Source organism: Camarhynchus parvulus, chromosome 17 (genome assembly GCF_901933205.1).
Source record: "Camarhynchus parvulus chromosome 17, STF_HiC, whole genome shotgun sequence".
NCBI lineage: Eukaryota > Metazoa > Chordata > Aves > Passeriformes > Thraupidae > Camarhynchus > Camarhynchus parvulus.
In genome coordinates this window covers 1,415,827-1,442,317 of record NC_044587.1, presented here as the reverse complement: position 1 = coordinate 1,442,317, position 26,491 = coordinate 1,415,827, and the positions used below count along the sequence as shown (strand labels likewise).

General features: G+C 44.3%; 1 protein-coding gene across 7 annotated transcripts in view; it reads right to left on the bottom strand.

Moving 5' to 3' along the window:
- STRBP (spermatid perinuclear RNA binding protein) overlaps positions 1-26,491 on the bottom strand; it is a 59,430-nt gene that overhangs the window by 32,418 nt on the left and 521 nt on the right. For 4 of the 7 annotated variants that reach the window (XR_004061214.1, XM_030961196.1, XM_030961197.1 and 1 more), the window contains exons 1-4: positions 26,376-26,432; positions 4,320-4,495; positions 1,997-2,214; positions 1,068-1,233 (exon numbers count right to left, since the gene is read on the bottom strand). Coding sequence is in view for 6 of the 7 variants with exons in the window: in XM_030961196.1 (XP_030817056.1) it covers positions 1,068-1,233; positions 1,997-2,214; positions 4,320-4,322 (387 nt within the window). In the remaining variant the exon portion in view is untranslated. Of the gene's footprint in view, positions 1-1,067; positions 1,234-1,996; positions 2,215-4,319; positions 4,496-4,743; positions 4,764-25,823; positions 25,900-26,375; positions 26,433-26,491 lie in introns of those variants that run through there. The other 3 variants (XM_030961194.1, XM_030961195.1, XM_030961193.1) reach the window with 3 other exon arrangements.

Genomic DNA, 26,491 nt, shown 5'->3' with positions numbered 1-26,491 from the left:
ACAGTCCTTCCCCACAGGATCTTACCTGCCTGTCTCTTGAATTTATTCAGTCTTCACAGATTTTAATTATGTCTATTTTTTCATTTTATCTCACTTTTTTTGAAGCACATACTAACTTCTCACTTTCAGCCCTCCTCATTTCATGCTTCACTACAAGGTTTATTCTTTAATACTCAATACGTGCCTATCATTTTCAAACAAGTAAAATTTACTCTTTACTACTCAAAAGATCCTTTGTATTTTTAGCTATGGATAAGGCCACATCTCTAGGAACAACATTAGCCCATTAAAACAAGCCCTTTGTGTGACAAAATAAATGGTGAGAACTTACAGCTGTCAAAAATGGTAAAATGGGGAGAAAAGCAGATCAGAAGAAAAGCAGATTGAGTTTGGTTGTGGTTTGCAGAGGGGCACTTGCAGTGGAACATTTGAAGGCAGATCCTTGGCACCAGTGTTGGTGAGCCTGGAAGCTGAACTGATTCCTCAGCCTCAGAAGTATCCCTAAACAAGCTGCAACTGCTGCCCACTGGATGCCAGCATCAGAATTAAGTAGCCATAAATAAAAAAATGTGAGGTCATGATTAACATGAGCCCAAATGAGTGACCACCTAAAGTGACATGTTCTCACCTTGGCAGCACAGAGGGGTTTATGTGGGAACAGCCCAAGCAAAGCAGCTGCAATGGGGAACTGCAGGTTCAGGCAGGGGACAACAACAGGGACTGAGTGACACACTTGAGCAGGAAAGATTTCTGCAGTTCAGCTGATGTTGGGTGGACCAGAGACCCAAACCCACCCTGGGTTAGTTGCACACAGAGGTCAGCTGCCCTCGGGGAACTGACAGCACAAACAGGGGCAGGGCAACAACAGCAAGAAGAGGTTACATTTTGTGAGTAAGGACTTCATGTCACCACATTAAGCATGTCACACGCTCCAGATGCCATCTTAGATTCAGAGCATATTCCTTTATATCACTTGTCTTTCTTGTTGGAACAAATTCCAGCCTTTCCCCAAATAGTCCTTGCAGTGCTAACAGCTATTGTGGGAAGACTGCTGCAAACGAACTCACCTGAATTTGAGCTGGGAGATTGTCTTTAACAATACATAACAAGGTCTTTGTGGGTTTTTCTTTGCACATGAGAACCAGCTCCAGGTCCATGTCATCTTTGATCAGCAAGCCCTTTGCAACCAAGCCAATTCTCATAACGCCACATAACGTCCGACCACCTTGATCCCTGGAAATGAAACAATTGAGGGTAATTAAAGGGGATTTTACTCTCCAGCTACAGTTTAGGGGAACCTTTAAGAGTCACAGTAAAGATTTTTCAAAGCAACATAGGGACACTTAATTTTTGAGTGCCGAGAAAAAAGACTGCGACAAAAGCCAGTTTTGTAGACTCGGATTGGTTAAAAGCGTGGAGTAAAATGCAAGAAATGCTTCTTTGACAGGCCAGCACCAGCTCTTGTCTCTTCCAGTTGTCTCCAAAGCATTTACTGCCCACTTGGACTATTTTTTTATAAAAAATCAGCACCTATGCTGATTGGGGCTGATATGCTCAGTGGGGCTGAGTTACCAGCAGGGGTTAAACTATGGCAATAATGGAAAGTAACGGAGGCTTAGGAAACTTTGCTGGATTATAAAAACTTCTTTTTTGTATCAGACTGCAGGAGCCCCCAAGCACATGGCTGTCGATTAGCACTGGTGTGTTCCAGGGAATTGTATTTGCTTAAAAGTACTGAAAGGTTTGTCTGCTAAATGCAACTTCACAACATCACAGTAAAATAAGCAAAGAAATAGAGAGCAACTGCTGCCCACACTGGGCTTATTGCCATTCCCTGCGCTCCCCCCACGTGCTCTCACATCAAAAAGTCCAAATATATCCCCCTCCTATGAACATCCATCTGCAGCAGAGCCAGGTAACACTACGACTCTTATTTGGAGGAAAGGAGCCATTGAGAGCAGCACAGGGACACGTTGTGAGCCGAGGCTTCACTCACTTGGCAGTGCCTTCTGCAGCTTCCTCCTTGGCTTCCACATCACCCTCGCTCTTTGCAGACTTGTTCTTTTCATCCATCCAGTCAGAGACATGCTTAAGGGCACATTCTACTGTTGAGACCATGTTCTGGACAGCTTCAAGCTCCTCTGGAGATGGATAAATGGTTGAATGTTTCACCATTACGTGGCGGTCATCGTTAGCAAAAGATCGGATCGATCTCTGTTGTGGAGTGGGAAACAGGAAGAAAAGAGGACAAACTTATTGGAGCATTGAATGGGAATCCTGCCTGGCAGGGAGCGTGCAGACTGGGCATAGCATGTGGAAACAAGAGCAGGCAACGAGAGATGACTCCTGCTTTGTAGAAGTTATTGATACTGTGCAAATACAATTTTGCATATTCTGGAAGTGCTGAGTGCAGCCACCTCTCCTGTGTTTATGCCAGGGACCAGAGCAGCACAGCTTGGAGCAGGCAGCCAAAGAGCCAGTCCCTCACAGGCAGCACAGAACTGTGAGAGGCTCAGCCACTGCGCAGGGATTTGCAAAGGCATGAATGAAGATGAGAATAAAGATAAATGGTAAGAGACCGAAATTTCTTTTTAAAAAACATTCAAATGAATAGGAAGACATTAGAGTGCTAATTTAAAAAGCCTGCAGTGAAACTCAGAGTCCTGAGTGATACTGCTGAGGGAGGTAAACTTCACTTGTGCTAGGAAGTTTTGGGTTTGCTGCAGACTATTCAGGTGACACTTTTTGGATCTAAACAGTGCCCCAGACCAGCTGTGATCACAGCACAGACCTGTGGCAAGGGTAGCAGTAAGTCTTGGTCTCTACAGACACATCAGTCACTGCTGAAAGCCTCCCAGAACAGAATCACCAGCCAAACCCCTCTGTTCCTCCTACACATTAAGCACCTTAATTAGGTGTCATTTTCACCCCTTTTTCATGGGTTTGTAGCTGTACCCACTCCTAAGGACACAAAGGGCCTTTCAACAACCTCACAGGCCTCTAGGCTGAATCCTTATTAAGGAACTGTCCATGATTTCCTGGTTTATTGCACTCCCTGTGTCTCTTCCATTGAAGGTCATGACATCATTCCCTTCCTAATTTTTGTGTTCCTACCCAGATGGATAATTTGGGCAGTAACAATTCATCTGTCAGGGGCTGGTTTTATCCCCTGCAGTTTGATAGGCTGCAGAATGCTTCCAGGAGGTCCCTCTTGTGGTTATCCACGACATGGATACAGCCGGGCTGCAGGGAAACGGCCGAGCTGCATTTACCCACTCACCCACCATCTTCTACCTTACAAAATGTCAGTTACAGCAGTGGATCAGAAACAAACTGCTAATTCCTAATTGGGAGACACATTTTCTTTTCTAATGAAGAGGGGCTAACAAGATCAACTTGTCATTACAATTCAGGCAAAAAAGAATGACACAATGGGACACTATTTAAAATATATTAACAACTCTGCTTTGCAAAGTGTTCTTTCTCCCTTTCCCTCTGTAACTGCTAAAAGTCTTGGTTTAGGTCTTTTTTTTTTTTTTAATACAAATATAAACACACAGCCTATCTGCAGCAACCAGGCACACAAATGTTAGCAACTGTATTTAAAATTTATTGCATTTATTCTCATTTCCACTCTCTCAATAAAAACCCTAGAGGGCTTAAAAATATATATGTTTAAACTGCTCTCCACTCATTGTTCAGCAACTAAATAGGTCTATTGCATTTTTGTGAACACGTTTCAAAATCTCACCATGACAATACTTCATACTTGCACATCTTTACAAATCCCACATCTCAGGGATTTCTATTTGCAGCCAAACCCAGGCAGATGAGGAGTGACTCCTCACTTAAACCATGCACACCAGCTATATTTGGTACACACATTTCATCTACACTGCCACGAAGTGTGCACAGAGGCACCTTCAGTCACACACACATGGATGTGAATAATCAAAACTTGCTTTTGTCAGGTAGAGGTGGAAGGGGAATGTGAGCATTTGGTAATGAAATCTGTGAGTTCAAGGTCACTGATGCTGTTTGCTACAGCCTGCTAATGCTGGTTTTATTAGAAAACCTTATGAGCATCCCCTTCGTTGGTATTTAATAATTCATGTACTGCAGGCTCACAAGAACACTCTTTGGCTTTAAGAGGCTGACAGTACATCAAACCTCACTTGCTCTGCTCAAAGCATACAGTACCATCCCTCAGTTAGTGCAAGGTCAGAAAAGCCCCTCTCTCGGGTTTGATCAGGCCCCATGCAGGCCTGGCAGCAGAAAACACTTCTAATGCACGCCTGTGAAAGACAACAAATACCTACCATGGTTTGTTAGTGTTTCAGCTCTCTCTCCCTCCCTTTCTCCTTTTCCCTCCTCCTTGGTGTCTTTGCTAAGCACTGTTTTGCCTGACAGAACCTCTTCATAAGCCTCTCAGTCCCTTGACAGCTCAAGAGTTCATACAGCCAAGGTGCTCTGGGAGTCACTTTCTCTAATTCACCTGCAAAAAGAGAGAAACAACTTGAAATCAGCAGTGATGGCGTGTTGATTCCAGAAGTGGTGGATGCAGCACATGAGGCAAACCACTGATCAAAGCACCCCAGCTTCCAGATGGGCCAGTCACTGATCCATTTATATCTGAGCAAACAGATGTCACTGTGGAAAACAACTTTTTTGTGATGTGCCCACACACATGTAACGACTTTCCCATGCCAGTTAGAGCTGATCCCAGGGAGGTTTGTCAGCCACCTGGCAATCCCAGCTTCTGGGATGAGGAAGACAGGAAATCCAACATGGCAAACATGCTCCGTGTGAAACCAGCTCACAAAGTCTCTATTTTTATGTCGCATGCACGCTAGCAATCAAACAACTGCATTTAATTATCAGAAGGTAATTCTCTCTGGAAATCCTCAGTGCAGCCCTCAGTCGTGTGTCAGATACTGCACAAGAACCAAGGCTTCAGGTTGCAATAACTGCAAGTTGTTATTTAAAGGCAGACAAGCACATTCTAACAAACTGCAGACGTCAGACTTGCGAGGAGCTGAAATCACCCGCACCGCCTGTGCTGCCCATGCAGCACAGCATGGAAAGGATCCTGCAGGAGCAGCCTTCTTGTACTAAACTGGGAAACAACACCAGCACTGGCACCATAAAACTGCAAAGAAATGCTCTGTGAGAGAGAAGAGCAGAAGAACAGAGCAGGTAATGGGAGAGAGTGAAGCATAAACTCACTGCACAGCAAGACGCTCCAGTCCTTGCAGAAAATTCCTGTTTTCCTTTCTCTACACATATTGTTGCATCAGCTCTTCAGCAACATTTTGAAGCTACTGGAAACCCAGTCAGTAAATTTCTGCAGATTGACACACACACAAAGTTTCCTTTTCTCCTGTATGCTGAACCCCTTCTCCAGCAACACTTTGCATATTGTGTGTCAGAGAAGCCTGACATTGTTAGAAATTAAAAGCATGTTTGGCAACAGCAGAGGGATAGGTGAGATGACTTGAAAGCTGAGGAGATACTTAAACCTGTGATGTGACAGGGAATAATTAAAATGTTGCATCCCACAGAGATTTGAATGTGACAGGGGAAAAAGTAACAGCAGATCCTGCTTCCCTATTTCCCTGGTAAGGAACAAATTAAGCAGGTTTACAGCACCAGTAGCCTTAGCAGCAAGGGCCTGATAGTTGTTCGTAAGTCTCACCACTAAACTGAGGATGTAGAATTGGGTAAAACAAAAAGCCAGACAAGAACACTGTGCAGGGACCTGTCTGCTCCAGCAGCTGAAAATTGCCAAGGAAGAAACCCCAAGAGAGTTAAGTGCAGTGATACTAAAAATACTTGGGAAAAGCAAGCTAATGAAAATGCTGACTGACCCCACTTCTCATCACAGAGGCTCTGTGCCCACCAAGGTGTATTAACACTCCACCACACTGCTTCCCAGAAGCAATGAACAAAGGGGATGTTCTTTCTCTTCAGAGATCCTGGAAGTCAGACAGGGGCAGCTGGGAGGAAAACTAAGCAAAGATCACTGCTTTGGCAGTATTTATTTTGTGAACTGGTCATAAGCTCCTCCACACTCAACAGCCTTTCACCATCTCCAGAACCAGCCAGACTCTTTACAAGGTCGTTTTGCTTTTTAGTAATATTAACTTGAGTCAGCAAATAGCAAACTAGAGAGACTTTTATGAGACACATTTCTAGATAATCTAGTTCAAATTATTTCTCTCTGCAAACTGAATTCCAGCTATCTTCACCTACTCTTCTTCCCTGTCACTCCCACATTTCACATTTTTGGTTTGTTATCTTCTGTGGTAGCTGTAACTTGGCAATTCCAGGCAGAGAGAAGGGCACTGGAATGTGTTGCTGACTTCAGCATATGCCCAGTACAATGTCTCCAGACTCCAGCAACACTCCAGGCCAGCCTCCCTCCCAAGACTACTGCAAGCTGTTGCTTATCAGCTCACCCAGGCTGTGGCAAGCAGATGGCCAGAGATAGGTGGCTGAGCAAGTTCTGGTGCTCCCTGAGTGCTGAGCAGGCTGCTGGCCAGAGGAGTCTGCAGACACTCACTGCTTGGGGGCAGCCCTGTCTGGGCCAGGTGCTTCTCAGCTTCTTGAAAAATCCAAAACAGGCTGGAAATGAATGTGTCACAGCCACAACAGGGGTTAATCTCTGCTGGGCTGATGAAGTGAAAACACCAGCACCTCTCCATACTCTGCCCTAGCAGTGTATGGAGCAGTGACCTGCTTTCTTGTTTTCAAGACAAGTAAAGGTTGTTGGATGAAGGTATTTATGCGCTCTTTACCTGCCCTTTTTTTCAGCAGTGCGTGGCTGCAGGCAGGGCACAGACAGATTAATTACAAAGGGATCTTTATTATAAAATTCAGAAAGCTGGAAGAAAATCCCAAAAATGGAGTCGAAGCTGATACACGATGTCTTCCAAGTCATTAACATCCTACGAATATTTCAGAAACACGCATAGGAGTGAAACCCTAATTTAGTTCAGGCTTTGAAAATATTTTCAACAAAAGCACTAAACAGGAGGGAGTTTACTATAAAAGTACAGACACAATATACAGAATAAAGTACATTTGACAGCACACAGAATTAAATTAAGGAAAACCAAAATCAAATCTGCTCCAACCATATGGACTAAGGCAGCATAACATAGCTCAGCACCAAATACATCAGAAAGCATTATGTGAACTGAGCAGCAATTCCATAAATCCAACAGCCTCATTCCACTACTAGACTATAGCAGGATATTTGCTCCTGCATCCTCAGGGAAGGAACAGTTGATGCTCAGACTAAAAAGCACAATATTTAAATGTGTGGCTGTCTTACCTAGGGGCAGCCACCCACACTTGCAAGGAAACTTGTACAGGAAGCTCCTTGCATTACTGAGACCTTGGTGACCTTGAAAAAGTCACTTCTGCTCTGCATCATGTGCCCCTAAAGTGTAAAACCAGGGTAAATAATCTCTGTCTCCAAACCAGGTCACAGTGGAGCTGCGCAGAGTCTGCAGTGTGGTTTAAAATCACTGGGGATTTGACACATTAGAAATGTTATTAAAACGCCATGACAGTGTAGCAACGTTTCCATTAAACATCCCATCCTTCACAGAGGAAGTTTATGCTTTGGCTCAAGACAAGCAAAAAGAATTTCAGATGAGGCTTTTGTAGTAGGAGATATTCCTGCATCTGCAGCTGCATTCCCAGGGGACAGACAGTTAAACAGCCAGGGGTGATGAATATGCTCAGCTACCTCCAAGTGCCTGTGAACAGGGAAGTGAAAAGGCAGGAAAAACAGGTATTTGCATTCCATGGAAACTGAAATACCAGAATTAGGGTGCTCTGAGCCTCTAGAAAGGAGACATGAACTGTGTCTGGCACCCCAGTATCCCCTTGCAGCAGCACCTTGCACAGAAGCATTACTGGTGCAACAGAGAAGAGGAAATTGGGGTCACTGGACACCAGAGCTCCAAACCCCTCACTTCAGCGAGCTGCTCTCCAGGCTCCTGGCCAGGCCGAGTAGAACACCATGAAAATTGGTTTCAAATGCTCCATCAAGAAGGCACATGCTAACAATATTCAGCTGAAGCATTAAAACACCCTCCACCTTCTGAATCTACCCCGACCAGTATCTACCATGGGAAACTGCAGTGTGCAGAGTTTATACTGACAGGGTAGCAAGAACAACAGAGGTTGCTAATAACAAAGCAACGAGTATCTAACACAGCCTGAGGTGTATCACACACAATAATAGAAAGTAACTGGAATTTATACCGGTTTTTGTTACCTTCAAAAGTCAGAGTGAGAGGCTTGCAACTTCAAATTGGAAGTTTATTTTAGCCTCTGCTTTGCATTCAGGAGACAGGTAATTTTTCATCACACCACACAAAATGCTGCTGAAAATATGTTGTGTTTTTCTGCAGTATAATTTTATTGCTGGCCTTCTGCCAAGAGTCTTTCTGGCAGCATCTCCCACAGTTGGAAACTGTGTATCTGGGTCAGAAAAGACAAGCCGCTTTTCAGAACAGCTCAATACATTTGGCAGAGATGCTGATATTGTAATTGAACTCTTTCAGCAACTCTCTTTATGATGTACCCAGACACCAAACAAAACAAGATCTGCAGTGTTGATTAATGTCAAAATAACTGACAGAGAAATATCAAAATAGTTTTCCTTCATGTTAAAAGTATCAACAAACCGGGGGGGAACAGATAAGAAATGCAATTCATGAGGATTCAGAGAGGAGCACAGGGCAGAGAAATCTGCAAAATACCACTGACCTGTGCCTTGTGCAGATATTCGCTATTTAAAAACCCAGCTCCTTGTATGGAACTTCCCCTTCCCCACACAAAGAGAAATCCTGGCCACTCAGAGCCCCAGCAGCATTGTGGAGAGTAGTGTCCTGTAACACTGGGACACATATTGAACAAGGCTCAGACTGCTTCCAGCAGTATGCTCAGCATCCAGTTTCACCTGGAGACCGTGTATTCATAGGAGTTTTATTATTTTCCATGTAATGCATTTCCTGGCAAAGTTGCATCTGGGATAACCTTTAGAAGGCTGGAATTTTCCATCCAAATGAATAATTACAAAGCAATGCTATAGTTAGAAGCTGAAAAGGTACTTCCTCTGGCAAACTTACACTTCATACAACAAATACTGGAGTCTGGGATTACTCCTGCCTGTTCAGTTCTCATAATGTTTCAGTCAAAGGCTCCTGTGCTCGGAGATCTCTTGGGAGCAGCCCCTGCCAGGCAGCCCCCACACCCAGCTCTAAGTGCCCAAGACAGGGTAGGCACAAACTTGATAACCAGATCTGGAACCACAGCACATGTAACCATCAGAACAGAGAAACCAAAGTCACCTTCCGGGCTCCAGAGCTCTGAGAAGGCTCCCAGTGCAAGGAGCACAGCTGCCCACTTGTCAGCTGCAGGAAGCTGCTGGAGAGCTCCTGGAGAGAATCCATCTGTGCCAGGGCGGGACCCTCGGGTCAGAGATGCAACTGAAAATCACTGAACACATGGAGGCCCCTCCACTGTGCAGTAAGGAATGAAAAAAGAGCCAAAAGAAATCACACTGGAACAGTAATTAAAGAAGTTGAAGAATCAAAGGCAAGCAATTGCTTAATCTAAATTAATGCATTAAGGCAAAGGAAACAGAGATGTGTGGAGTGTAGCTCATATTTTTAGCTCCTGGAAAGAAGGTGAAAAGATGGTCTAAGGGGAAATCATTACCAGCTTAACAGGAAGGTTAGAAAAGGAACAACAGAGGCACTGTGTGAGCACATACGCAATCATTTGAGGAAAAAAATGCTCTATTTCAGATAGAATCACACCATCCAGTCTCAGAAAGAAACAGACATTAGTGGACATAACTGCAGCTATTGAATTGTAATGTATAAGAAAGATAAGAGTTTTGGAAAGAATATAAATCCTCCTGGGATTGAACCTACTACAGACTGCTGAGGCCAGGAAGGTATTCCCCACACTCACCACACTCACCAGGTGGCCTTCAGAGCAGCACACCAGCTGCAGACCTCAAGGTATTTTTTACATCTCCCTCTAGATTTTTATCTGGCTTCACATTCCCTGAAACCTGTACAACCCCCAGCAGAGCCAGGGCTACAGAGGGTCTATAATGAAATAATTCTGAAATTGCCTTCACCTCCTGCTATGGGTGTCAAGATGCAAGACTGAGTAGAGACAGACCAAGTGCAAAAAGTTTTACAAACTGGCTTCTGACACTTAAATAACAAATTGACACATGAACAGTTTAATGTTTTTCGTGTTCAAACAGTAAGAAATATGCAAAACTGAATTGCCTGTAAAATTGAGCACTGCAGAAGACAAAATATCTTAAAGGGTGCATTTCTTGGCAGGTGTCTTAAATAAAAATTTACAGATTAGATAGTACATAAATAATGAATAGCAAAGTATTCATTTGAGACAAGGCAGAAACCACCACTGGATTCTCAATGTCTGTGAAACACTGAACTGATTTGTGACTTGAGACACCCTATTGTTGCATTCCTGCTTTCCTGGCTAAACTGGTCAAAGAAAACATGAAGGTACTTTGCAGTCATAATGTGACATCCACGCTCAAAATCATCTGAAATTCTTAACTCAGACTGCATTCATTTACAGTTGAAATATTAACTAAATTAATAACAGAATTACATTACACTGAAATGACACTCACCATCTGCAATGTCATTTTCCCAGAGACAGAGCTGGTTTAAGCAAAATTCTGGATCTATGCCTGAAATGACATCACATTCTCCAAAAGAGAATCACAGTTCTACCTCCTCCACCCAGTTAGTGCCATGCTGGGTCCTCACCATGCCAGCCCTGTCCTGCACCACAGCCCAGCACCAAAGCCTTGCACATCTCCAGACTCCCAGAGACTCCCCACATCCCTGGATTTGTGAGCACTACCTTTACCTGCTCAGCTTTCACTGGTCCAGAAACCACCCCAGGAAACAGCCACGCTGTTGAGGAGATTCAGAACAGGGACATTCCTTCCCCAGCACCCTTCAGCTTCACTGAAATAGCTGCAGTGCCCCAGTTTCTTCGCTGCTGTGATTCATATCCCATAGAATATGGGATTCTGCAGGTGCACCCGAGCTGCAGCCCCGCAGCCAGGATGGGGGAACTGCTGCCAAGGAGGCAAAGGCACACTCATGGAAAGGGCTGGAAAGCATGGCATTCCCTCTGTGTTGGCAATAAATAAAATACCATTTTAACAAAAAGAAGGAGGCTGGGGCCCAAACTGTCCTACAGTAACACTGGATCTGCTTGTATTGATGGTTTGCACTTTTCGTGAGTTCCATGAGGCAACAGCCAAACACTCTGGCTCTACAGTCTGTCCCCTGCTCTGCTGCCCAGGCTAATGCATACCCTGGGAATTAGTAAGAGGAAGGAGAAAAGCAACATTGATTCTAAAGCTCTGGCTATAAACAATGCAAATTTAGTAATTCTTACAAATAACACAATGCAAATACGTATTTGAGAGTTGTGTTTTCCCAGTGTTTACATGAAGTGTCAAAGCACTAAGAGGTTTTTAAGAATAAATGTTCTCCTTCTGACTGAAATTTCAGTAACCCTCAGCGGTGCAGTTTAAGGAAGCTTCTCCCCAGAATTCCTTCCCTGATGTCAATTACACAGACCCTGTGTTTGCAGTGTTGCAAACCCCCTTGGTTTGCCTTTCAGCCAGTTTAAACATTCATGACTCTACCCTGAAATGCATTTTCTAGTATGTCAGTCTTGCTGCCTCAGTGGCTTTTTTTTTTTTTTAATTAAAGAGAGAAGATTTAAAAGGATTTGGAATGGAAGATCACTAGACTCTGTGAGTATTGTGTAAAAAGCTCTTGTGCTCCAAGCCAGTGCACATCCTCCATCAGACTTTTCCCATGTTTTAGTTCCACTCTGACTCCTGAACAAGTTCAGGATAATTTTTTACGTCCTGACTAATTGGCTGTTTTGTCAAAGGACACATTGTCAAAGTTTCTGGGTTACTAAAAACTTAAGGTTTTAAGTGTTTTCACTTGCCATCTCTTGCCCATCCAATCACATTATTTTAAGTTGGATTCAATGTCACAACGTGCCATGCCACAGAAAGGTCTGAAACAGAATTTGTAACAAAAATCTTGGGCTGTTTAGGGAACAAATTTGGCTCTTTTGAAACCCTTGAGAACCCAGCACCTGTTCAAAAGAGAGCACTGGGGTTTGTCTCTGGGGAACAGTACCCTGGCATCCATTTTCAGCCTCAGAACACAATTATTTGCTTCAAATGCATTGTAACCCTACCAAAAGATTTGAATTAGGTTACTTGGACATGAAAGCTAGCAACAATATCCATCAAAGTAAAACACCACACCAGCCTGAGATGGCAGAGAAAGAACTGTCATTTGTGACCCAAGTGCACCATTTGCCTTGGACAAGATCTGTAGTAGGAAGTCCCAGCTTGGCTACGAGAAAGAAAAAGACCCACAAACATATTTAGAGATGTACAGAATTAGTAAATAAAAACAAAACTCCTATTTCCCTGCAAAACCATGAGTCTAAAAATATTTTAGATGGGCTCAGTCCAGCATCCTCTTGCCTCAGCAGACCTCCACTGCACGCATGTGCTGTCAGCTCTGCCAACTTCACTTGCAAAACTCATCTATTATTCCCCTCTCCAGTTCACATGGCACAGTACAGCCATGGAAATGCAAAAAAGGATGACTTTAGCATGGAGCATCACTGGTGGAAATGCTCAGTTTGCAGACCACAAAATTAATTTCTCAGCCTAAGTTCTATATATTAGTATTATCCTTAGGAACATCCTGAGATGAGTAATGAATTCCACGGCTTTTTTTTGTTTGCTTATTTTTAATAGGCCACTGAAATTTAAAAAGTTAAATTAGGTGTCTGTAATGCTGTATTCTCCAGTATCTTTGGAGAACAGAACTGTATTAAGTAATTGATCTCAAACCTGAGAAGCTACAGTTAATCATTTTTTATCTTTTGAAATTCAAATAAAATCTGGGGGGCAGAAGAAGGAGCTCCCAGGATAAACGCACCAGTCCCAGGTGGATGATGTTTTTAAACCACAGACACAACTCAGCTGGTTTGGCCTCTTTCTTTACATTTCCTACAGGGCTATGAATTAGTTTAATTTCTCTTTATAGATAGTGATGTCATCTCTATCATGCTACTCACAGGAGCACTAAAGACACTTCCAGCTCTTCATTTGCTAAAGAAACTTCCTCAGCCTTTGCTTTATTCTCCAGCAGACAACACACCCTGTCCTACCACCAGCATCAGACAACCAATCTCTGAGCAGCAAAACAGGATCAACATCTTGGGAGGCACCACACTTGCCAGGAGCCCCAGGAAGCCCCTTGGGCAGGGCAGTTACCCCTTGGGCAGGGCAGTTACCCCTTGGGCAGGTTGGCACGCACACCAGGGTGTGGCACAGCAGCTGCAGCTCCTGGGGCAAGGGCAAACCCCACTTTCTCTGGGAGGAGCAAACAGCCTGGCCAATCAATACCAGCATTCCAAGTACTCTCAGCCTTGCAGGGACATCAGCTCTCAGCAACAGAACACTCTCTCCCCAAAGCTCCTTTAATACACTAGAGCTGCTAAAAGTAACACTTGGAATTACTGTCCAGGGAAAGACTAGAGAAAAACAATCACAGTTAGTTTATTTTGGGCCATTAGCTGCAATTTGTGTCTGGCCACTTCAGTTCCCCCAACAACAGGAAACCTGCTGTGCCTAAATGCAACACTGATGGGGTTTATTTTATTTCTCAAAAGGAGTTGCACTTGGGAAGCCACAACCTGTCAGGGTAGGAGAGCACACGGTTCCGGATGCAGAGGCAGGATCAAAAGCAGGATTAGAAACCAGCTGCCACAGACTGAGGGTGTTCTCCTCAGGTGGGCAGAGACATAGAAACCCTTTCATTCCTCAGTCCAGATTAGAGTATAAATGTTTTTATTGCCTGCTTAGCTACCTGAGGAAATCTGTGTCCATGTCAACACCATCATTATATTGAACTCTGCTCTTGTCAGCACAGAAAACCTGCCTGCTTTTCAGTCCAAAACTATACTTATAGGGATATAAGAATGGCAGATTATAATGCCATCAATCCATCCTATTCCACAGTTAAGCAGAATTCATCTCTATAACCTGATGCTTCTGTGTTAGTGAAAATAATCCTTAAAAAAAAAAGTACATAAATACTTTGTGCACTGAAAGAGCACTTGGTTCTGCTGGTTTATGAGGTCTTCACTTTGCACAGTTCCTGTGTTGTGGAAACAAAAGTCCTTGTATTGGGCTTTCTCAGTGATATTTGCAAACTCCTACACTTGCTATAAGAGGGTGTTCAGAAACAGTTCTTACTGGCCTGGGAAAGTTAGGTCATTATTTATTAACTGCAGAAATACATTGAAGAAAACAATAACAAGGTAAAAGAACATTCTTGCAAAGGCTCATTGCTTGTTTTGACAGAAACAGAAAGTAATTAAACCTAGCTAACACCTTTTCACTGAGCATTTTGCTCCAAAGCATTTATAATTCACATTCTGCAGGACCAGGAACACAACAGCAGAACCACCAGTGCAACACTGTCAACAGAAGGAAAGGCTGTCCCTGAAATTCAGTGGACAAATACTACCAGGCAACACAAAATCCAGAAGTTAAATTTAGAAGCATGATTTTTGCAGACATTCAGATGTTTCTGTTCTAAATTTTCCAGAAATTGCAGATTAAAACTTGGCAGACCCTAAAGTAACCCAGCACGTGTCTTGTGCAATCCAAATCATGGTCGGTCCTATTACTCTGCAGAACTGTTAGGGAAAAAAATCATGCCTCTCACCACATGGTTTCAGACAAATGACAGAGACATTCAATTTATCTCTGTGCTAAGAACAAAACTTAAGCACTGTTTTTTCCTCTTGGAATATTGCCATGAGAGCTAAAAGCTAACAGAGGGACCAACGTTCTGCCCACTGAAGGATAAGTTTGGTGAATAACACCACTTACAGAACGGCGTCCAAGTGGTTGTGGCCAATTTTTCCCATTTGCCATGGCGAGAATATACTGCATTTCTAGACTGATCTCATTCCTGAATACAGCAAATGAGATTTCAAAGCATGCAGGTGTCACCAAGGTGCTTTGTGAACTGTCAAACCCTGCCAAGTTTCTGCAGCCACTCGAGATAAAGTGTGTTTTTCAACACCACAAAGAGTAAATTGAATGAAACAGCTCAGAGGTAACAAACCAAAGAAATCTTGGAAATTACTTCTCTGTCTCCCAGAAACCAGACAGGACTGCCCACCCTCCTCTTGCTAACCTGGGGGAGATGGCAACCTCCATGCTGGACTTTAAAGGAGACTGAAAAAACATTACTCAGTCTTTTCTATTTTGATTGCAGTTACCAAGTTTCAATCTACTTCTATTAGCAAAAAAGCCAAAGTCAGATCTTAGATACTCAAGAATTTCACAGCTCTTCAAACATCACTTCTCTAATTGCTGTGATAGGTGTAAATGTTGTGTTGTTTGCACGGGGAAGAGACCCCACTGCCCAAAAATTCAAGTGACTTGCCCAGGGCCACAGTAACTCAGTGGTAGCATTGGAACAGTGTGAGTTTTTCATTCACAACACACACCAAGCATGGAGCATCCTCTTCCCTTTCTAGCATTCCACCTCCTTAGGCTTCATTAGTTTAATTTGAACAGACACTGCATTCCTGGCTGCTTTTTTTACTCAGTCTCTCTTGCAGGATTGTGGGTTCCTCACAGGTCAGCTTGGCAAACTGTCCCAGGAAACGCTTGACAACAATTACCTGTCCATTCAGGAGAGTCAAATTAGCAATTCAATATCTGAATATGGTATGATTAAACTCAGGAACCCAATTCACAGTGTGTCCTACTTTCAGGCATCAAATTTTTTGAGCACTGTGCTCTTTTGAAAGTCAAACTGACGAGGACTCAGGAACCTTGTGTCTTTTCCAAAAGAGACCAGTGGAGCCCCTCTTTTGTCAGGTAGCAGGACACACGCAGTCTGTTCTCAGGAAGAACAGAAGCCAAAAAACAAGAACACTTCAGAACACTATGGAGGGACCTGAGCCATTGTGCAAGATAAGGGGAAGCTTTGCAGGCAGCTCCTCAGCACTCTGCACAGCACATTCTAGCACATCGTTGGCTTTGAAGAAGGACCCAAAGGCTCTCTTTGCCACTTGATTTTTCTAAAGCTCCAACTGACAGAGGAGCAGGCTGTGAAGGAGAAGGGAGTTTCTTCTTCTCTCTCTCAACAAAACAACGAAATAACCAGACAAAACCCAGCTTTCACATTAGATACTGAGTGAGCATCTAAAACACCCAAAGTCAGATGTGAAGGATGGAGAGGGTCTGAGAGCATCTCTCTTACAAACCAGGAAAACCACTGGGAACCCCCAGCTGACCAGGAGTGCATGGCTTCCCCTGCCTGCACCCAAACCACACCCCTCAAACAAGACCCCTTTGGACTGCTCCAGATTGAGCTCCAGCCGTCCAACAGCAGTTTATAACTCCTGTAGTTCTTTCAGGATAGCTACTTTGATCTTTTCAGGAGATATTTCAAACTTTGTTAGAATATTATCAGCTACATCGATCACCTAGTCCAGCTGTAACAAGAGGAGCACAAATAATGAAAGCAGAGCAAGGGAAAGAAAGGAGAGGGGAAGTACAGTAAATGCTGAACTCCTCAGCTCTCTGCCAAAATTCAGTCTTCTATAGACTGTGCATGAGACTTGCTACTGTGCTGTGTGATGAGGGCAAAGAGAACTCATTGAGACAAGGTGCACCTGCTAAAACTGGCACTAAAACCAGGCAGCTACTGCAAATCAGTGGTGCCCAGCACCAGCAGAAAGCAAGTCTTTGTTCTTCTGGCACAAGAGGACTCCTTTACTGCGAGCACCACATACAGATCAAACATTTATAAGCAAGAGAAAAGCTAGCCAAGGGATTTGTATTAAAATAAAGATTGCAGATCGCAGTGTGAAAGAAACAGGGAATGTACCAGTGAGTCCCATGCCCAGCCAAGCTCTCCCTGAGCAGTCCTTCCTCTGAAGGAGGGCTGCAAGGAGACAGCCTGAGCCAACAGTTTCTACAGCAACTGCAGAAGCACCAGTTCAATGATATTCAAACCCTGCAGTAACTGCAGAAGCATCCGTAAATGGATACTCCAGAAGAAATATTTGACAGCTTCTCCTGGACTCCCTCTGCCTCCCTGGGCAATCCATTGATCCCAATCAGGTCAGTTCAACTGTGGAGTTGCCCATTTCTCTGCAAATGCTTCTGAATCCTCTTTACCATTAACAGTCTTTCAGCACACTTGCTTCCCTTCAAAACTTCATGGAACAGCCACCAGAGAAAGTTTTGTAGACAGAGTGCTGGAAGGATGAGTGTCCTCATCCTGCAAGGGAGAGACCAATGCATCCACATGTGCTGCTGCTGCAACTCCTCACCGAGGGTGGAATGCTGTTATGACAGTGGCACTGGGCTGCTGCTGCACCACTAAAAGCACACTTGGAAGCATCTCAAGGGGAACCAAAACAGAGGCCAGTTACCACCCAACTGCACAGAAAGAGCAGATCCATTTATAACGTGGCTATTTTAACACCAGTGTAGAAACCATATTAAGGAACACAAAATATTTCAGCTATACACTTGGTAAGTTCTAAGAATGGTAATTTACTGAAGGATGTAAGGGCAGGACATCTCTTATTCCCCTTCTAAGAATCTACTGTAATAAATCACAGCACATCAACAGTCACAGCTTCATCAGTTCCATATTGCAGGAAGTTTTCCATAAGTCTGCAGTGTTACTTTGGATCACACTGAAACTTGGCATGAACCTCAGGCTCCTGACCCGCAGCAGAAAGTTAAATAAAATTGCTCATTTGTTTTTAAAAGGGTCAGGAGGTTTCCAGTTTCAGGCTCCTCAGTGTTTGGGGTGGAAGGGAACAGTATCTACAGTCACAACTCAGGGACATTCAGTATTCAACCCCTCTGCAAAGAATGGGCTTGATCAGAGACCTGTCAAAGATGCACTTTGTAAGCTGCTCTCTTCTGTTAGTTTATTACGTAAGGCCACATCCACAAAACCACATTTTTGGTCAAGAGATCACTACTTATATAGTGCTGACTCCCAACTACCTGCTTTAAAAAATATCCTTTATCTCCTGAGCTAACAAAAGGAAAATTACTGAATTCCCTGAAAGATAAAGCAGACCATATGAATATATTCAGTGTAAAAGACAATCTCATTCCCACACTAATGGTAGGAGAAAAGAAACATGAAAGCAAAAATATTTTAGTTCTATCTTCATGCCTTTTATCATGATTTATCCAAACAACACCATCATTGTGACTGTGACAGTTGTTATTTCTAAATATGAAGAACTATGAAATCTTAAGTGGAAAAGCATTTTATAAGTTGCTAAAGGATAAGCATGCAAAGATGACTTCTGGATCAAATACATTCCTTAGCAGGCCAGTTTTGAAGGAATAAAGACCACTGTTCCAGACAACAATCTTTAAACACAAATTAAAATTTTAGAAGTTATTTATTTTGCAACTATGAACAGTGTCAGGTTCCACAAAATTTGCTAAGACTGAAAATTCAACCAAATTTTTAAAATTGTTGAAAACCCCCCAGTTACAGGAGGTTCTTATGTGCCTCCAAGGTGGGAGTCATGATTCTTTTCTCTTACACAAATTTAGACAACTGTGTTCTCTCTTCAGCCTTCTGGCCATCTGTAGAGATGAGGAGGTGTGTACAGATGTGGGCTCAGAGCAGAACAAGCTACTTCTCTGAGCTCATATTTTTGGCAGTCACCAATTTCACCCTCACCCACCAGAAGCAAAGAAGTTATCAGTTTTGTCTCCCCGCCCCTTTTCCCAGTATTTGCCTTTCTTCCTGGCTTTTCTAGAACATTTGTCACCATATTTACCAGAGTACATTTATTACTGGTTTTAAAATAACAGTTTTTGTGAGACAGGAAAACATTTCAGATCGTCACAGGGGGAGCTTCAGACACGAAGAAATGAAATTGTGTGGTAAGTCTGCAGCAGAACCTGAAAAGGGGCCAAATGCTGCCCTAATCAATACTTGCAGGTTAATTGCTAGGCGTTCTTCACTGGAACACAGTGTTGCTCAGTGCCTGCTGTTGAAGAGTTTTACCCATTTCCAGTTTTGGAAGCAGTGCTCCCAGTTCTCCTACGCCCCATCCCCGCGTACCACACTGCAGTTCAGCCCCGGTGATGCTCTTTAAGGTCACCCAAATGGCACAGCTGAGCACTTTAAAGGAACAGATTAAGTCTCTGCATGATTGAAGACTTGGAGAGCATGACTGGGTAACCAAAGAAGCCCTAATCTATTTGCCAAGTCCAATTACCTAGCCATCAAATCAAGAGATCATGAAGCATTAGGACACGGAGTAACTGCTCACCAAACAGTTTTAGCTCTTTGAAAAGATGACACTCACTGAGAGCCTGTGACATGGAAAAGGCATCCTTCAAAGCACAGGTGGGGAGAAATCAGTTCTTGGACATTTATGTTTTCCCTTTATCTTCTGTTGAGCTATACCAGCTATCAGAGTAAAGGGGAAGAGATTGGGACTGGAAGAGCAGTCCCAGTCAGAGTAGGAATCCAAATGTTTTGAGTCTCTGTGTCTGTTTCCTTGAAATCCCATCAAGTGTCCTACTTACAACCCCATGTTTGCTGTTTGTTCCATCATACCACAGCCCTCAGCTTTCCAGTGGCTGTGCCTGTTCTCCTGTACTCCACTCCCTGGAGTCACAGGCTGTACACCTACAGCTTCCCCTTCTATCCCAGAGTCTTTTTCATTAAAGCAAATCCCCCCACGTCAGACATACAGCAATCAGGCAGAGCAGAGAAGGAAAAGTAGAAGAGCATCAGGAGTGTCACAGAGCAAACTCAGCCCCCATAGTTGGAGAAAAAGAACAAGTTTCCATATGCAAAGAGCTGCCCCTTTCAGCACAGCTGTATCAAAAATAGGAATAAATTACTAATTTATCTCCTTGTCTTCATACTGGAAAATGGCTGTCTTCAGCCAGCCCCAGCATCAGTCACACCTGTCAGAACATCACACAGCTTCCTCAGCTGGGAAAACCAGCCACACAGGTTGGGCCACTGCCACCACTGCCATGGAAGGAACAACACATAAATGGCTGTCATGTGCATTCAGCTTCAAAACTGATCAAACCTTAGCACACATTAGTCAGCACTTCCACATCACTGCTGTGATTTGTTTTATGGTTAACAGAGACACCTCCAGCCCAGTCCCAGGGACCTTCCCTACACAAGGTGCCACCACTGGACCCTTGATGATCATGTTCCTGCTCTGTCAGAAACGCAGCACCAGCTGACTGCCATGGGGCAGCTAACTCAAATGCTTTTAATTTTCTTTGTTAATACAAGTTGCAATTTGTTTGTTGAATGGATCTGTTCATACTCTCCTACATCATGTGTTTGGTCCAACTGGTCAGTGTCTTGCTAAGCAGGCTGTAAAAAGACCTTGTCAATCAAACACCTTTACTCAGGTATATACCAGCTGGCAATTTTAAAACATCACCTAGTTCAACAATGGCAACTAAATTCAGTGGATGCAGCTTGTTTCCTTGCTGAATTTTGTACAGTTTCTTTAGTGAGCAAGATACCATGTTTATGATTTCATGTTAGTTCATGTTATGAAGAAGATACCATGTTTATGGAGAGGGCTAAATTGGGACCCATGCTTTGGCTGCTACTTCCTAAAGAAAAAAAACCACAAAACAGCCCTGCAACAAGTGAAAAAAACTTTATGCCTCCTTCAAGATCAACCACGACTTACCACAAGCCTGTTATGGGACCCACCCCCTGCAAAATACAGACTAAAAGAGAGACATTAATTTCACAATGGAACTATGGTAAACAATTTTTTGGCAAAATCTTGCTGAAAGGATTCAGCTGCTGTGTGCCCAAAAACCCCTGCCACAGCCTCAGGCCTCCTTAGTCTCTCAAGGGAGAGTTTTGCCAAAGCTCATTTCTGGAAGCACAAAGCAGCTGCACAGAGGTTGTGGGGCTGTGCTGGCCTTTCCACAAGGCAGATCCTGCCAGCTGAGAGCTGGGATTAGGGAACATTTGCTTTAGGGTCATCATCAACTGAGCCCAACAGCTCCAGAGGAACATTCCCCCATGGAACATCATCCCCGTGTCTCAGGAACACCAAAGACTCTTGAGGGCCCAACACTTTAAGACGCTGTGCCAACACTCCAATCTGCTGTGCTGCAAGTAAAACAAGAAATGTGTTCAAAGTGTCTTCCCCCACAAGAATCAGAGGAAAAAGAGAAAAGTACAAGGCCCTAAACTCAACCTGCCCTTTTCTGCTCCTACCAGGGGGCAATTTCTATGGGGCAACACCCATTTCTCACCACTGAGTTCATTTACTGCCAAGCCAAATGCCAAGGTTTTTAAAATCTAAATGAATTCTGGTTCATAAGATTTCTTCAGGTTTGTGACATCTCACAGCTACCCACGAGTAAGAGTGTTTTTCCCAACCAGATACTCAAACATAAAATTTTTCAATAAAGACAATTTAAACTAAATGCACAAAAAGAACAAGAAGCAGCAAAATTTAATTTACTGGCATAGCCATACACACCCCAATTTTATTTTCTTTTTAAGCATACAATTAAGGGTAATTTAATTCCCCTGTGTAGGCATTACATGAAAGAGAAACATTATTGTAAGAAGAGCTCAGTACTGTTGGTACACAAACCTTACGACAGATAAATTAGACCTTAGGAAAACAGCATATAATTTACATTTTGTTATGTCAATCACCAGGAGCATCTTAGGGCTCTGAAATAGCACACCAAACCACAACATAAGGGAACTAATGCAAATCAACACATGTGGCAGGATCACTCAAGTTTCCACAATCCAAAAGATCCCTAAAATGGATTTCATAAGATTATTCCTCTTTAACATCCACTTACACCTTTAAGTTACCAAGAAGTTATGACAATATTTTACTACAGAAGAGTTACAAAGTTTTGCATAGTTACAGAAAAATCAACGACAGAAGACCACAAGGGCATGGGGTTTGGTAACTAATCCCTGTTCTTTATTACTGGAGAAGCCAATGAGCAGATGTGCAAGTGGCCCAGAGAAACAGCCTGGCTCAGCTGCACACCAAACCCAGCCTTGGGTTAGTCCCACAGTTCTTGAGTTCAGCAGCAAAGGAGGGACAGAGCAGCCCAGGGCTGTGCTTCACAACCAGCAGAACAAATGACATACCCTGATTTTGTTCTGGGACTTCCCCTATAGCCAGCACCTCATCCACATTCTGACACCACACAGGAAATTATAGAGAGGTCAGGATGTGCATTGCACAGCAGAGCTAGGAGCACAACACAACAGACCAACGTGGGCTGGGCTCCAAGAACTCTGTCCCCTCCTATTCCATGATGACCAGAGTAAGAGGACAGAAACATAAGGTAATTTAGCTACTAAATAAAGTCTAAAAAAACCAGAGTGCAAGATGTTTACTGGCTCATATCATTCGTAAGAATTGCTCTGCAGGTTTTTTGTTAAGGGACATGAATTGAGGTTTTCAAAGAAGCTAAATAGGAACACTGTCCCTCTGTGAGCTGACACTGACACGAACTGTGACACTGTTCTCTGTCATCCGTGCTCAGTGAAAAACTTGCACGTAAGAAGGAAAAACTACACAACTGCCAAGAATTTCAGAAGTACAACTGGAAAAAACACTGTCTTTGGCCTTGCAGCTTATATAAATTACTGCTTTTAACAAAAGATACCAGCAATGCTTTTCAGGTAAGGCTTCTCCTTCCAAAAATATCAAGTACAAAGTTTCTGTTTGTCAAATCACACCACAATCACAACAAACATAGTCAAACTATGGTTTCTACAAAAGGGTTTGTATTTTTCTGTTCTTTAAATCTCTTAACAGTTTTTTCATATTGCTTTAAACAGGAATTTTCCTTTTGATTTCCTCACTGCAGCATATTCAGCAGCAAAGCAATCTTCACTTTCCAATACTGCTGGGCTACAGCAAATCCAGGACACCACACCAGCCAAATGCTCCTCATGTGGCCATTCAGAAAAGTCCTCGCTCTCTAGCACAGTACAAGGTAAGGCACAGACCCCAAAATGCTCAAGTCTGCTGTTGGCATGGTGAGAGACACCATAAACCTGAACTCATCAGGAGCTGGAGGTGAGCCCAGAGAGGTGCAGACTGACCCTGTGCATCCTCACCCCCCAGCATCTCCCTCAGATCTGATCATCCCAGCACCTCCCTCCACCAGCCCTGAGCATCCCCTCACCCAGCCCAGTCTGTAAATACACAAAGTGTTCTGCTCTTTCCATAGTGATACTTGGGCACATTGGCCACTCCACGTGTATGTCCCTCACCCCAGGACAGAGTTCTATGCTTTAACAGACACTTCACCAAGCATGTTCACGGTGGCTTTTCACACACTCAGAAGCTTGTTAACCAGTCAGATCCTTTCCCACTCCTCCTTTCCAGCCATGGATATGCTCTTCAAAGAGCTCTATTTACATGCCAGGCTACAAAGCAACGTGGAAAAACTGCAGCTTTTATGATTCTACAGTGAGGTTTTTCACAACATGAAGCAGCTTCTTAGACTACTTTTTTTTTACTTTTTTTTAATTTCCAAACAAGATTTCACAGTTCAAAAAAAAAAAAATCTCAGTCCACCCACAGGCTTTTGAGGAACATTAACAGAGGGGCTTCAAAAGAAGAGAGCTCTGCAACCTTAACCATTGCATTCTGAATGAACATCCATGGAAAAACTGCGTACAAGGCAGAAAAAAAAAGTCACCAAAACCCACATATCCACACAGTTTAAACTACTTCTCCCATCTTTAGGTCTGTCATGGCTTGCCTTATGCCATCTTCTGTTGTACCTTTCCAACTGCTTACTGTCTTCTCATTTACTCCTGAGCCTTTGTTTTGAAACCGGCTGTGTCTGAAATTCCTTCTCGGGCAAGCCACAGAGCTGCGTTTGGTCACTTCCTCAGCAACATTGACACCAGTTACCCCTGGGGCTCCCCCAGCCCCCAACACACAGGTATTTCTATGTAGAATCTTTCTCCAGTTCCCCAAGAAATCAAGTCCTAGTCCATTTCCAAACCAAGTCCTAGTCTTTCTCCAGTTCCCCAAGAAATCAAGTCCTAGTCCATTTCCAAACCAAGTCCTAGTCTTTCTCCAGTTCCCCAAGAAATCAAGTCCTAGTCCATTTCCACCTCGTATTTAAAGCCTGTCAACCACACAGAGCTAGAACTGGCACTTTATCAGCATCTTCTTTGTGCAGAGATGAAAAATGCTGCCAATAGTTCAGCAGAAACAACGAGTCTGGATGAACAGCCCATGCAAAGAAAGCCCTTTATAAAACCAGGACTAACCAAACCTGCAAGACTAAAGATTCTCTTTGAACTACACATGCCAAAGCAGCACCAGACTGGCACCATCAATGATGAGATTCTGAGGAACAGGGCACTGAAAACATTAAACCCTCACTGTTAGCAATCCTACCCTCTCTTCTCCACATCTCTCCCTGCGTTCTACACAACATGAAGCAAAAGGAAAATGGTTGGAAGGCTCCAGACAGAAGAAAGTTATACATCCCAAGAATTTCCAGAGACAAGTCTAACTTCCTGAAAATGACCAGGAATTTAGTAGAAGCTACAGCCAGCTGCAGTCTGCTGACACAGATTTCTCCTTCCTCTCTACATTGGCAGGAAATAACCACAGCCCAGCATGCACACCTTCCATGGAAGAGGTGGGCTCCTTCAATTCTTGGAAAACACTTCTGCTTTTCAGAGAGAGAACAATGACCTTGAGCAAACACAGGTGTACAGCAGTGCAACCTCTCCAGAGACACTGCCAGGCCTTCCTCACTTCCCATTCCAAAAGTTTTGTTCTAAGGCCTCCCCTCCAAGTAGCCAGCACTGCTCCATACTCCTTCCTTCCTTCCTCTCGGCCACCGCGGCTGCTTCCTATAAGTCTCAAAAAATGGTTACCATGTCTTTAAAAATCAAAGAAGGCTAGACCAAGTTTGCAAATAGTCCTTTCTTCTCCATTCTTTTTAAAGATGTTAAAGTATTCTGCATGAATGGAGGAAATTATTTTAATTTTCTGTCTTCACCCTAGAAGGCCAGGCTTCAAATGTTTGCTAGAACACAAGTATTTTAATTTAAATTAAACAGCCCAGCTATTTTAATTAACTTACAGTCTCATAAACATTTTTTGGAATGGGACATCTGAAATATGTGATATTCTGCACAATAATGCCCAATTAAGTCTGTCTTTGCTTTAACCACATTTAGCCTTTCTGAGTGGTCACGACAAAGTACAATAAAACTTTTAAAAACTGTTAACAAACTAGAGGACATGGATACAGAAAATAATTAATTCTAATGTATCTAGGACCCCCTACATTACAAATTTTCTCTTCTGCCATACCCTGTACAGGAGCTGCTTGGAATGCTCACTCCCTTCTTTCTGTAAATCACAAGGCAGCATTTTCAGAGCCACGTAAATAAATAATAAGACATTTAGGCAGATAATGCATATTTCCACTTTGACTCAAAACTCAAGTTTTGCTCTACTCAGTGGCAGGCATGTGACTCTCCGGTTATCCCTTCCACGCTCTCACCTCCAGAAGGGATAGCGGGTTAATGATTACAAAATCCAGTGCAAAGCAAATACAGAATGGAAGAGGAGGAAAAACCCAAACAAACCGTGGACCGTAGCACTGATGAGTGTGCTCGGAGCCAGGAGCCTGCCCGGGGCCCGGCGGGACTCGGCTGCCCCGCGGGGCCGGGGCGCGGAGGGCGCTGCACCGACCGCGCCGGAGCGAACTTCGGGCCGAGCCCCGAGCCCGGCGGGAGCCGCCCAGCGCGCACCTGGCCGGGACCGCCCGGGGACACCGCGAGCAGCGGCCCGGCTGCGCCCCGGCCCCGCCGCACCTGCGCGCCCCGCCGACAGGTAACGCGCCCCGCGGACAGGTGCGCGCCCCACGAGCAGGTAACGCGGCCGGCGGAGGGGCGGCCCTCGCGCACGGCGCCGCCGAGCCCCGCACCCCTCCCCGCCGCCCCCGCCCGCGGCCCCGCGGAGCCCCCCGCCCCACCGCGCCCCTCCGCGCGCGCAGCAGCGCCCCCGCCCCGCGCCGCCCCCGCGCCGTGTCCTGCCCTTGCCTCCTGCCCGCAGTGCCCGGTGCAGTGGGAGGAGCGGTGCCCCGGGAACGGGCCGCCCGCCACCCCGACCCCTCCCCGCCGCCCGCCCAGCCTCACCCCGCTCGGCGCCGGCCCCGGCGCTGCCCCGCGGCCCCGTCCCGGCTCCGCGGCCCCGTCCGGCTCCTCCGGCTCCGCAGCGCCGAGCGGGGCTGCGCACGTGACCGCGCCCCGCG